General features: G+C 32.2%; 1 protein-coding gene across 3 annotated transcripts in view; it reads right to left on the minus strand.

Annotated features, from left to right (window-relative positions):
* Positions 1-12,475, minus strand: part of PTGR2 (prostaglandin reductase 2) — a 53,050-nt gene that overhangs the window by 18,840 nt on the left and 21,735 nt on the right. For 2 of the 3 annotated variants that reach the window (XR_007950646.1, XM_051977630.1), the window contains exon 3: positions 11,617-11,735. The exons of the other annotated variant lie outside the window; for it this stretch is intronic. Coding sequence is in view for 1 of the 2 variants with exons in the window: in XM_051977630.1 (XP_051833590.1) it covers positions 11,617-11,735 (119 nt within the window). In the remaining variant the exon portion in view is untranslated. The remainder of the gene's footprint in view (positions 1-11,616; positions 11,736-12,475) is intronic. 3 annotated transcript variants of the gene reach the window in all.

Raw genomic sequence — 12,475 nt, forward strand, 5'->3', positions numbered from 1 at the left:
GATGATTTCTCTAGTTTTTCCCATTAGAATGGAAGCTCCATGAAGGTAGGGACTGTTTTCACTTTTTGTATTTATCCCCAGCATTTAGCACAGTGCAGATTAGATGGTTAATTTTTATGCTGAAATGGAATACAAAAATTTAAAAATTCCTATAGTAATCTGTGATGTAAAATACATAATAAAAGATTTATCCATTGATCCATAAAATGATTCATAACATAACTGAATACTATTAGAATAGTGGCAGCCCCACCATTTAGGAAAAACAAAGGGAAAAGAAGGGGCTAGAGACAATTTCAATTTTACAACATTGTAAGGAAGTAAATAACTTGCACAATATTTGTTGATATGATAAAAAGCATAGATGATCCATTAGAAATTTGAAGATTGCATCTCTGTGGAGTACAGCTATTTAAAAACCTTATGCTTTGTATTTCTAAACCATCTCTGTCCAAAAGAACATTTTATAAAGTCCATTTCCCTAATAAGAATCCTGATATCACCATCTGGATTAATTACATTTTCTTCCTACTCGCTATTTAAGTGTCTGTTAACACACTCGAGCCATTTCTGAGACTGAAAATTATTAAAAATATGATTTTGATGATTAGGAACAAAACAAGTATGAAGCGTTTTGTGAATCTTTGTTGTGTAAATGTTTGCTCTTATTGTTATTAGTCTTTGATCCTTGGATTTTTTGATCCTTACTATAAAGAAGTAGTTTTTCCTTTAATTCCAGGAATAAAATCTAGAATATTATTTTTTATGTTAAACATTTTAAGTACATTTTTCTGAACAAAGAAATGAGAAAATACTTGGTATTGATACACTTGTCCAGCAATAGATACTTCTTAGTTGCATAACCTTGGGCAACTCACTTAACCCTGTTTGCCTCAGTTTCCTCATCTCTAAAATAAGGTGGAAAAGGGAATGGCAAACTACTCCAATATCTTTGCCAAGAAAATCCAAATAGAATCACAAAGAGTCAAACACAACTAAAAAACAATTGAATTACAAAGTAGTGGTTCTTTTTTTTTAACCTCAAGAATATTTACCTAAAATACTATTTTTTATGCTGAACATTTCAAATACATTTTTTTCCTAAACAAAGACATAACAAAACATCTGATTATTGATATACAAGAACTCTATAGTTTTTTAGACTTCATTTTATGAGTAAAATTTTTAATAATTGGCTTTAAAGCTGATCACTAATTATTTTTTAAGCTTTTTATTTCCAAAACATATGCATGGGTAATTTTTCAATGTTGACCCTTGCAAAATCTTCTGTTCCAAATTTTCCCCTCCTTCCCCCCATCCCCTTCCCTAGATGGCAGGTAGTCCAATACATGTTAAATATGTTAAAATATTTGTTAAATCCAATAAATGTATACATATTTATACAGTTTTCTTGCTGCACAAGAAAAATCGGATTAAGAAAAAAAAAAACTAGCAAAGAAAACAAAATGCAACAGAGTGAGAATACTATGTTAACTCAGCTCCCACCAGACCTCTCTTTGGGTGTAGATGTAGACAGCTCTCTTCAGCAATGAACAATTGGAATTGGTTTGAGCTGATCACTATTTCAAACCTATATGTCATTCATCTACTTTTTCCTAATGTTTTAAGATATTTCTTAGGGACTTCTCTCCATGACCAAAACAATAATATTTGTTTCCCCATACCTTAATATTTATTAAAAAGTGCTCATTTATATAATGCTTTAAAGTCTTACAAAGGAAGCATTAGAGGAAAAGCCTAGGCTGGGTACATTTCATTCTCTAGACTCTGCCTCTATATGTCAGCAGCCTATTTTCTGCTAATGGTCCCTTCTCCCATAGGTGAGTTCTTTCAGGAATCTATTTTCAGGAAAGGCTCAAACTATCCTTCATTTTTTAAACTTTTCCACTACACCATAGAAGGTTTGTTAGGATAATTCCTGGCCTGAGCAGATACCTTCCCACTGCTCCCACCCCAGCAATTTTTATATATTGGTAGTGCAGTAGCTAGAACATAGGGCCTGGAGTTAGGAAAACTTGAATCAAATCCAATTTCATATACCTACTAGATGTGTAATGTTGGGTAAGTCACTATTTGCCTCACTTTACTCAACTGTAAAAGTGCGATAATAATAACACTAACCTCCCAGTGTTATTATAAAGATCACATGAGATAATAATTATAAAGCCTTTAGCACAGTGCCAGGAACATAGAAACTACTATTTAATTATTATTAAATATTGTCTTTTCCCACTTAGAAAGTAAATTCCTTAAAGGCAGGGACTATTATTCTTTTTGCTTGTATTTGTATCCTCAGTGGTTAACATAATACCTGGAATACACAAATGCTTATTTAATAAATATCACTGAATTTGACAAACATTTGTCTATGAGTTTTGTTCAACTCTTCATGTCTCCATTTGAAATTTTCTTGGCAAAATTTACAGGAGCAGTTTGCCATTTTCTTCTCCAGCTCATTTTATCAATGAGTAAACCGAGGCAAACAGGGTTATAAATTGCCCAGTATCATTCAATTAGTAAGTCTCTAAGACCATATTGGAACTCATAAAGAATTTTCTGATTCCAAAATCAACACTGTGACTATGGGGTAGATATTGCACATATTCCAGTTTTACAAATGAGAAACCAAGACCCAAAGAATAACTATAAGAGCAAACATTTACATAGAGCTTTAAGATTTTCTAAACACTTGAACAATATAGTATTATTCCATTTGATTTTTACAACTAACTTGTAAGACAGGTGCTATTCTCATCCTTTTATTTTGTTTTTATTTTTTAAATAGTCTTTTATTATTTCTAATTACATGTGAACATAATCCTCAATATTTATTTTTTATAACATTTTTGAGTTCCAAATTGTTCTCTTTTCCTTCTTCCCCTCTCCCTTCTCCAAGATGGCAAGTGATCCAATACAGGCTATATATGTACAATCATATTATCTTCATTTTATGGATGAGGATAAAAAAAGCAAAATTAGCTTTTTCAAAAACATCAGCTATCCTTGCAGAATCCAATGCAAACAATATATCCACAATTTAAGAAACATAGCCCTGGACAATATCATCCTTTATAAATTGAAATAAGAAAAAATATAAAGAAAATGTTAGATAAAAGCACCAAAACACTGAGCTTCCTAAAGTTTGCTGAAATAATTACACATCTTAAGGATACTGTTAGGGGTGTCAAGAATAAAAGCAAACTACTTTAGACACTTCATCAAAATTGTTATAAGATGTTAAAATGTACCATTCTTTGAAAATCAAGCCATCCAGTACAATGATCCATGAGTACTCTGAAGGACTTATATTGAAAAATACAAGGGAAAGAAATAATTATGTCTGAATACTGATTAAAGCATATTCTCTCTCTCTCTCTCTCTCTCTCTCTCTCTCTCTCTCGGACTTAATTTTCCTTGAGGATTTTTATTTTCATTAGGGTAGGAGATCTGTTTTCTTTCAAAACTTAACTTTTTTTTTTTTTTTTTGCTGAGTCAATTGGGATTAAATAACTTGCCAGTGTCACACAGCTCACAACTTGACTTAAGGAAATGTTTTATATAACTTCACATGTGGTTTTTTAATTTTGGGTGGGGATAAGGGAGAGAATCTAGAACTCAAAAATTTCAAAAACAAATGTAAAAAAATTGTTTTAAATGTAACTGGGAGAAAATATTAAATAAATAAATCAAATACAAAAAAAAAAAAAAGAAAGAAAGAAAATCAAGTTATCCAATTAAGATATTCCAATACTCTAGTACACTGTACTAAACTCTGGAAATACAAAGAATGGCTAAAGATAGTTGCTGCTCTTATGAAGTCTTAAAGAGGAGACAAGATGAAAACAAAACTAAACAAGCAAGAGATAAATTAGAGATAATTAATGGAGGGAAGTACTAGAAATAAGGGAGGTAAGGAAAAGCTTTTTATAGAATGTAGGATTTAGCTGGGATTTGGAGGAAGCCAGGGACACCAGGAAGTGGAGAGGGAGAGACTTCTAGGCACAGTGAATAGATACTGAAAATGCCCGGAATCAAGTAATGGAGTATTTTGTTCAAGGAATAGTCACAAAGTCAGTATCACTGGTGTGCAGTATACATGGCAGGAAGAGTAAGGTGTAAGAAAACTGAAAGGTAGTAAGGTTGTGAAATCCTTTGGTTGCCAAACAGCGAGTTTTATATTTAATCCTGGAGGTGATAGGGAGTCACTGGAGTTGACTGAATAAGGAATCAGATCTAAGTGCTAGGAAGATGAATTTAATGGCTGAATGAACAATGGACAGGAATGAAACTATTTCACTACTCAACTATTGCCAACAGTCTAACCATGAGATGATGAAGCCCTGTACTAGGGGTGTAAATGGGGAGAAAGGGAGAGACATTATTCAGAAATGACAAGATTTGACAAAGCATTGGATATGTGAGGTGAAGGAGAGGGGTACCTAATGACACTGATGTTGTAAATCTAAGTGGAAGGATAGTTGTCTCCTCAATGCAGAAATGTTTGAAAAGGGAAGGTTTCAGAGAAAGATAATGTAATGAAACCCATGATAAACACTAAAACTCTTCTGTGTCTGTTTAACTACTTGACTATTCCACCCAATGTAAAAAGGACAGAGGCAGCCCTTTACTCATCTGGTTTGGGGCCCAGAAAGCAGAGCCTACCCTCGAAGGGGGATCTGCCAAATGATGGATATACAGGGAAAAGCACCTTCACTGCTAATGCTATGGGTGCTTGGGTATCAGTTAGGTTATCACTGCTCCCCCTCCAGGTCAGAGGTGGGGAGCTTAGGAGCTTGCATAGCATAAGGAAGGGTAAGAATAGAAGAGGAGGTAGAACATAAGAATTGGTATAGTTGGGTTGGAGATGAGTATTTTGATTGGCTACTTTGGGCAAGGTGAGATGTGATCCATCTTCTTACCCTCTGACTTACTGATCACAAAGCCCTTGGTATAACGTCAGTAATGCTCCACTTTGGAGACTCGAGATTCTAAAAGACCTGTGATCTTTTTAATATTATTTACTCCGATGGTGAAAATCACAATCCATTGCTACCTTCCCCTCCTGGATAATTCTTGTCCTGTGGTGAATTCATAGGAGGTCTACTGACTCATGATTCTAGGGACAGACTTTATATTGACAATGATACCATTTTCATTTGGGAATGAAAATTTTTTTGGCATTTTCTTTGTATTCTTAGTGCTTCTCACATTACCTGGTACTTATTAAGGACTTAAAGATTGCTTGAATAAATGAGTGAATTATACAGGCTTGCTTTTGCCATGGGACCAGAACATTTTCCCTCTTTTAAAAAATGTTTTGTTGATATCATCTTTTTATATATTAACTCCATTTTACAAATATATCATTCCACAGAAACATCGCTGTTAACAAAGAATAAGGGCAGTAGTGGTGGAGATGGGGGGAACAGCACAACAAAAACATCAACTCATCATCATAGTATGACAATTTATTAGGTTTTCTATAACCACAATTCTCCTACTTCTGCATGTAAGTACATTTTCTTATCTCTTCTTCAGAGAAAACTTAGTCATTATAATTAGATAGCATTCCTTTACACTTTTTTGTTCTTTCCGTTCATTATGTGTGTGTGTATTTGTTTCAACTTATTTCATTTTTCACCAATTCATGTGTCTTTTCTTGTCTTCCCAATTCTTTTCCTCCATCCCCACCCAATTCTTCATGTTGGTAGTTTCTTATGGTACACTAGTAATACCATTACATTTTTGTATCCTACAATTTTACTGAATTGCTTCAATTTTAAAAGGTCAATCATTTAGATTTTTCTAAATTAATCACATGATCTACAAAAATGGATAATATTATTTTTTCCTTGGATAATTTTCAGTGTTAGTTTTACAGAGATTACAGTACTTCATGATTCAAATATAGAACACTACCATTAGACTATTAGATTTAATTATTGCTATTAAAAATATTGGTCCTGATTTTACATGTATAATTAATATCATATTGCTTTCTTTCTCAGTGAGTGGGGTGGGAGTAGAAGAATTTGGAACTCAAAATTTGAAAAGAAAAGAATGCAAATAATAAATAGCAAATTTTAAATAAATTAAATATTGACCTTTGTCTTATAAAGAAAGTTGGAATCATTTTTTAAAAATACTGTGCAATTTCTCAAAGGGAATAATATATAAAGCCTATTAAGTCTTGTTCAATTCAAGGGTCAACTAATTTGTAGCATTTGTTCCAGACACATACTGATAGACAATCTTTAGACAACTACACCTTATAATCTGGCCATAAGGCCAAAATTTTGAAAATAACTATGGATTACTTTTAAAAGATTCTCTAATTAGACACTTTTCTGGTAGGATCATGGGTAAAGCAAAGATGTCCATTATCAAGACTTATTTTATGTAGGTCTAAAAATGCTAGCAGATGGGAATAAGAAAAAAAGAAATTAAGGGAACAATCATAGTCAAAGAAGCAACCAAATTGTAACCTTTTTGCTGAAGATATAATGGCTTATTTAGAGAAGCTACATAGTCAATAATCAACAACTTCAGAATATAGAAGACGATAAAATAAACCCATATTTATTAACTTTCCTATATATTACCAAGACAAACCAAAGGGAAGAAAGAAGAAAAAATATATTAAAAATAAGTATCAAGATTTCAGAAAGTCCCAGAGAGATTTATATGAATTGATACTAAGTGAAGTGAGTAGAACATTGTATACAGCAACAAGAAGATTTTGTGACAATTAATTCTGATGGATGTGGCTCTTTTTAACAATGAGATGATTCAGGCCAATTCCAATAGATTTGTGATGGAAAGAGCCATCTGCATTCAGAAAGAACACTGTGAGAATGAATGTGGATCACAACAAAATATTCTCAACTTTTTTTATTGTTCTTTGTTTGCTTTTTTTTCTTTCTCATTTTTTTCTTTTTGACTGATTTTTCTTATACTACGTGGTAAATGTGGAACTATGTAAAGAAGAACTACACATGTTTAACATATTTTATATTATTTGCTGTCTAGGGAAGGGAGCAGGGAAAAGGAAGGAAGAAATTTGAAATACAAGATTTTGCAAAGGTAAATGTTGAAAACTATCTTTGCATATATTTTGAAAATAAAAAGCTATTATTTAAAAATAGGTATCAAATACATAAAATGAGAGGCTAGCTATCAAGACACACTTTACAGCAATGAAAATAGGCCTAAGTAATTGGAAAGATAACTGCTCATGGTTTGGCTATGCTAATATAACAAAAATGCCAACAATACCTAAATTAAATAACCAAAGTAACCAAAGAATTACTTTCAGAAGTAGAAAAAAAAATAAAATCTGAAGGAAGAAAAGATTAAGAATCTCAAGGTAAATAATAAAAAATAAGAAACAAAAAGGGATTACTACTACCACATCTTAAGACTACAGAGCAATAATCATCAAAACACTTTTAGTACTGGACTTAAGGGGAAAAAAAAGATGTAGAAGACCCAGAAACAATCAAATACAATAGCATAGTATTTGATAAACCCAAGAACACCCAATTACTAGAGTAAAGACTATTTGACAAAATTTCTTGTGTAAATGGAAAGCATTATAAGAGAAACAAGATATAAATCATTAACTCATAATATATAATAAAATAAGCTCCAAATGGACCGGAAATCTAGATTTAAAAGCTCTTGTACCATTAATTAATCAGAGGAGTAGGGAAAGAAATACCTTTCATGACTGTGAAAAAGGAAGAATTCTTGATCTAATAAAGAATAGAGATTATAGCTAGAAACTGGAAAATGAATGGATGCCCATCAATTGGAGAATGGTTGGGTAAACTGTGGTACATGAATGTTATGGGATATTATTTTTCTGTAAGAAATGACCAGCAGGATGAATACAGAGAGACTTGGAGAGACTTACATGAACTGATGCTAAGTGAAATAAGCAGAACCAGGAGATCATTATACACTTCAACAATGATACTGTATGAGGATGTATTCTGATGGAAATGGATTTCTTTGATAAAGAGAAGATCTAACTCAGTTTCAATTGATCAATGATGGACAGAAGCCGCTACACCCAAAGAAAGAACATTGGGAAATGAATGTAAACTGTTTGCATTTTTGTTTTTCTTCCTGGATTATTTTTACCTTCTGAATCCAATTCTTCCTGTGCAACAAGAGAACTGTTCAGTTCTGCACACATAGATTGTATCTAGGATATACTGTGACACATTTAACATGTATAGGACTACTTGCCATCTGGGGGAGGCGGGAGAGGGAAGGAGGGGAAAAATCGGAACAGAAGTGAGAGCAGGGTAAAAAATTACCCTGGCATGGGTTCTGTTAATAAAAAGTTATAATTATTTAAAAAAATAAATATTAAAAAAACTGCAGCTATAGATGATGAAAATGAAGAATAACAATGAAAATAAACTCAGTGGGTATGGGAGGGATGTCCATTTTCATCATTCATAGCAAAGTATTGTTGAGCCTGTTCAAATAAACGATGCCTTTGGGAAAATACTCCCTAAAAAAAAGAGAATAGAGATTATAACAAGATAAAATGGACAATTTTGATTACACAAAATTGAAGGGTTTTTTTTTTACACAAAATAAATGTGGTTAGAATTAAAAGGATAATAATTAAGAAAACAAAAGAATCTTCTCAGCAAATTTTTTTGATAAATTTTGAAAAAAGATCCAAATTCTATGGGGATACAAATATAGAAGAATAAAAGTTATTTCCTAATAGATAAATACTCAAAAGAAGAAAAGCAGACAATAAACAATTATGTAAAAAAATATTTCAAATCATTAATAATAAAGAAATGCAAACAAAAACAACTCAAATTTCATTTCATCTGTTTCATTAATGCCATGATTAAAGCAATAATAAAAGTAGAAAATAACAATTACTGGAAGGATTATGGCAGGAAAGGCACATTAATGAACCAGCAGGAGAGCTGTGAAATTGTCTGATCATTCTAGAAAGTAATTTGGAACTATATTCAAAAAGTTACTGAACTGTATTTATTCTTTGGCTCGATACCACTACTAAGTTTATGCTCCAAAAAGATCAAAGAAAAATGAAGAGGATCAACATATACAAAAATATTTATAACAGTACTTTTTTTGTCATAGAAAGAAACAAAAACAAAATGGTAGCTATTATTCTGAGAATGGCTGAACAAATTATGATATATGGATGCAATGACCTTCCCTGGCTTCCTTTAAGATCCAACTACAATTCTAGCTCTTCTAGGAAGCCTTTCATCTGTTAATTATATCCTATTTAGCCTAAATATAACTGGCTTTGCATATATTTGTTTGCATATTGTCTTCCCCATTAGATTATAAGCCCTTGAGGATAGGGACTATTTTTTGCCTCTTTTTGTATCACCAGAGTTTAGCACAGCCTGGCACATGTTGCTGTTCAGCTGTTTCAGCTGTGTCCTATTCTTTATAACTCCATTAGGAGTTTTCTTGGCAGAGATACTGGAGTACTTTTGCCATTTCCTTCTCTAGCTCATTTTACAAATGAGGAAACTTGCTCAGGATTACACAGCTGTTAAGTTTCTGAGGCTAGATATGAACTCAGGTCTTCCTGACTCCAGGTCTGGCACTCTACAGACTGTGCTACCTGTCTATAGCACATATGCTTAGCACATAGTTGGCATTTAATAAATGTTTTTAATTATTTATTTCATCATAAAAATGAATACAGAAATAGTCTTAATGAAACCTGAGAGGACTTGTATGAATTGAAAAAGAGTCAAATGAGCAGAACCAGAAGATCAAATTAAACAGTGACTACAGCACTGTAAAGAAAAACAGCTATGAAAAATTAAATAATTAAAATCAATGCAAAGATCACTGAGAACAACTTGGTAGAGATGTGATGATTGACAAGTACAGAATAAGCCCTGTATTTTCAGAAACAGCCAATACATAATTTTATTTTGAGTAACTATACTTATTTGTTATAAGGAAGGATTTTTGTTTTGGGATGGAGAAAGGATGATACTGATAGCCAGAAACAAAGGAAGAAGGGAAATGACGAAGAAAAGAAAGAAAGATGGAAGAAAAGGAAAAAGGAAGGAAGAAAATGAAGGGAAGGAGGGAGAAGAAGGGAAGGAAATTTTTTTTTCATTTATATGTAAAAAATAACATTTTTTTTGTTATACCCATGCATTTTTTAAACAGATTTCCTTATGAATCATGTTGGGAGAGAAAACTTATTACAAAAGGGAAAAACTATGAGAGAAAAAATAGCAGAAGAAAAATTTATAAAGTGAACATAGCATGTATTGATTTACATTCAGTCTTCTCCATAGTTCTCCCTCTGGATGCGATGGCATTTTCCATCCAAAGCAACTGGTATTGCTGAACTACTGATCACTGAACTACTGAGAAGAGCCAGGCCTATCACAGTTGATCTTCACACAATCTTGCTGTTATTATGTACAATGTTTGCCTTTTGCTGATGCTTCTTTCATTCAGCATCAGTTCATGTAAATCTCTTTTTCAGATCAGTTTCTTCAGCATTTTTATAGAAATATAATATTCCATTATTTTCATATACCATAATTTATTCAGCCATTCCCCAATTGATGGACATCTACTCATTTTCCAATTCTTTGCTACCACAAAAAGAGCTGCTACAAACATTTTTGCATATGTGTCCTTTTCCCTCTTTTATGATTTCTTTAGAATACAGACCAATAGTAGCACTGCTGGATCAAAGGGTATGCACAGTTTTATAGCCATTTGGGCATAGTTACAAATTGTTCTTCAGAATGGTTGGATCATTTCACAACTCTACCAACACTGCATTAAGGTAAGGGAAGGAAATGAAGAAAAAAGTGTTAACACATTCTTTTTTAAAGAAAACAGGAAAGATGAAAATAAGAAACAGAGACAAAAAAAGACAGTGTTTGAACTATCATATTAAATATGTATTATAAAAAACAAACCAAATTATATGTTTCAGGAAATTTCATATGGAGTCTCCTTTTTCTATTTTTTTCTATAGAAAATGTTCATCTTTGTTGATGATTATCAAATTCAAAATGTTAAAAGTAAAAGTTTTAAAGAAAGCTCTGCAATACCCAGGGCTAAATGAAATTTACTACCATGTCAACCATAAACAGGAAGATTTAGGAAGCTTCATTATTTGTAAAGAATCTCATTATGATTTGAACTCTGTGCTGAAGATTCTTCATGACAAGACTAAACATCTTTGGTGAGCATATATCTCACCTAATATTAAAGGTCACAGGACTGAAAGAAAAGGTTCTCTCTTAGATTTTTCAAGGAATTTTATAATTTGGACATATGTAGGGAGATGTTTTGTTAGAGGAAATACTGTAAAGCAGCACTTGGATTAAATCAAAAAAAATTTTAATAACCAACAATTAATAACTGGAATTTTATATTCTCTATGCCTTTTAGTCAATAATATGATGTCCAAAATATGGCATATGCTTATAAAAGTCTAACTGTTCCCTTCTAATAATTGTTTTCAATACTGCATATGCAGTGTATCTCATAAAATTATTATTATTGTTATTATTTTAATCATAGTACCTTACTACTTACCATATAAGGATCCACAGAGAGATAAAGAGTTCTGACTTTTACTTGTCCCTCATTTAATTTATCTGGTAAATTAATCTCTTCCATACGGAAATTCTCTGCCACTGGGTTGCCATTTTTCCCTAAAATAATGTTGGATAAACAAAAGGTCAATAAAAGTATTTTAGAATAATTATTCTTTAACTATTATGTTCTTTTTATTATTATTAAAGCTTTTTTTATTTTCAAAACATTTGCATAGATAATTTTCAACATTCACTCTTGTAACATCTTGTATTTCAAATTTTTTCCTTCTCTTCCCCCCCCCCAGATGGGCAAGTTATCCAATATATGTTAAACATGTGCAATTCTATACATATTTCCACAGAATTTTCTATTCCATTCCATTTTTAAAATGAGAAAGAAAACAAAAAGCAAACAAACAATAATACAAAAAGTGAAAATGCTATGTTGTGCAGATGGTTCTATTCATTACAAGACCACTGGAACTAGCCTGAATCATCTCATTGGTGAAAAGAACCATGTCTATCAGAATTGATCATTGTATAGTCTTGTTGTTGCCATGTATAATGATCTCCTAGTTCTGCTCCACTTAGCATCAATTCATTTAAGTCTCTCAAGGCCTCTTTGCAATCATCTTGCTGATCATCTCTTACAGAAGAGTTATATTCCATAGCATTCATATACCATCACTTATTCAGCCATTCTCCAACTGATGGCAGCCACTCATTAACTATTATTTTCTAAAATAATTCCCTTTAGCAGTTATTCCTTTATTCACTTTAAATGACCACTTTCCATCAGTAGCTCCACTTGTTTTCACTCCACAGAACATCATGCACCCCTCAAGATAAGTTGATCA

Source organism: Antechinus flavipes, chromosome 2 (assembly GCF_016432865.1).
Source record: "Antechinus flavipes isolate AdamAnt ecotype Samford, QLD, Australia chromosome 2, AdamAnt_v2, whole genome shotgun sequence".
Classification (NCBI taxonomy): Eukaryota; Metazoa; Chordata; class Mammalia; order Dasyuromorphia; family Dasyuridae; genus Antechinus; species Antechinus flavipes.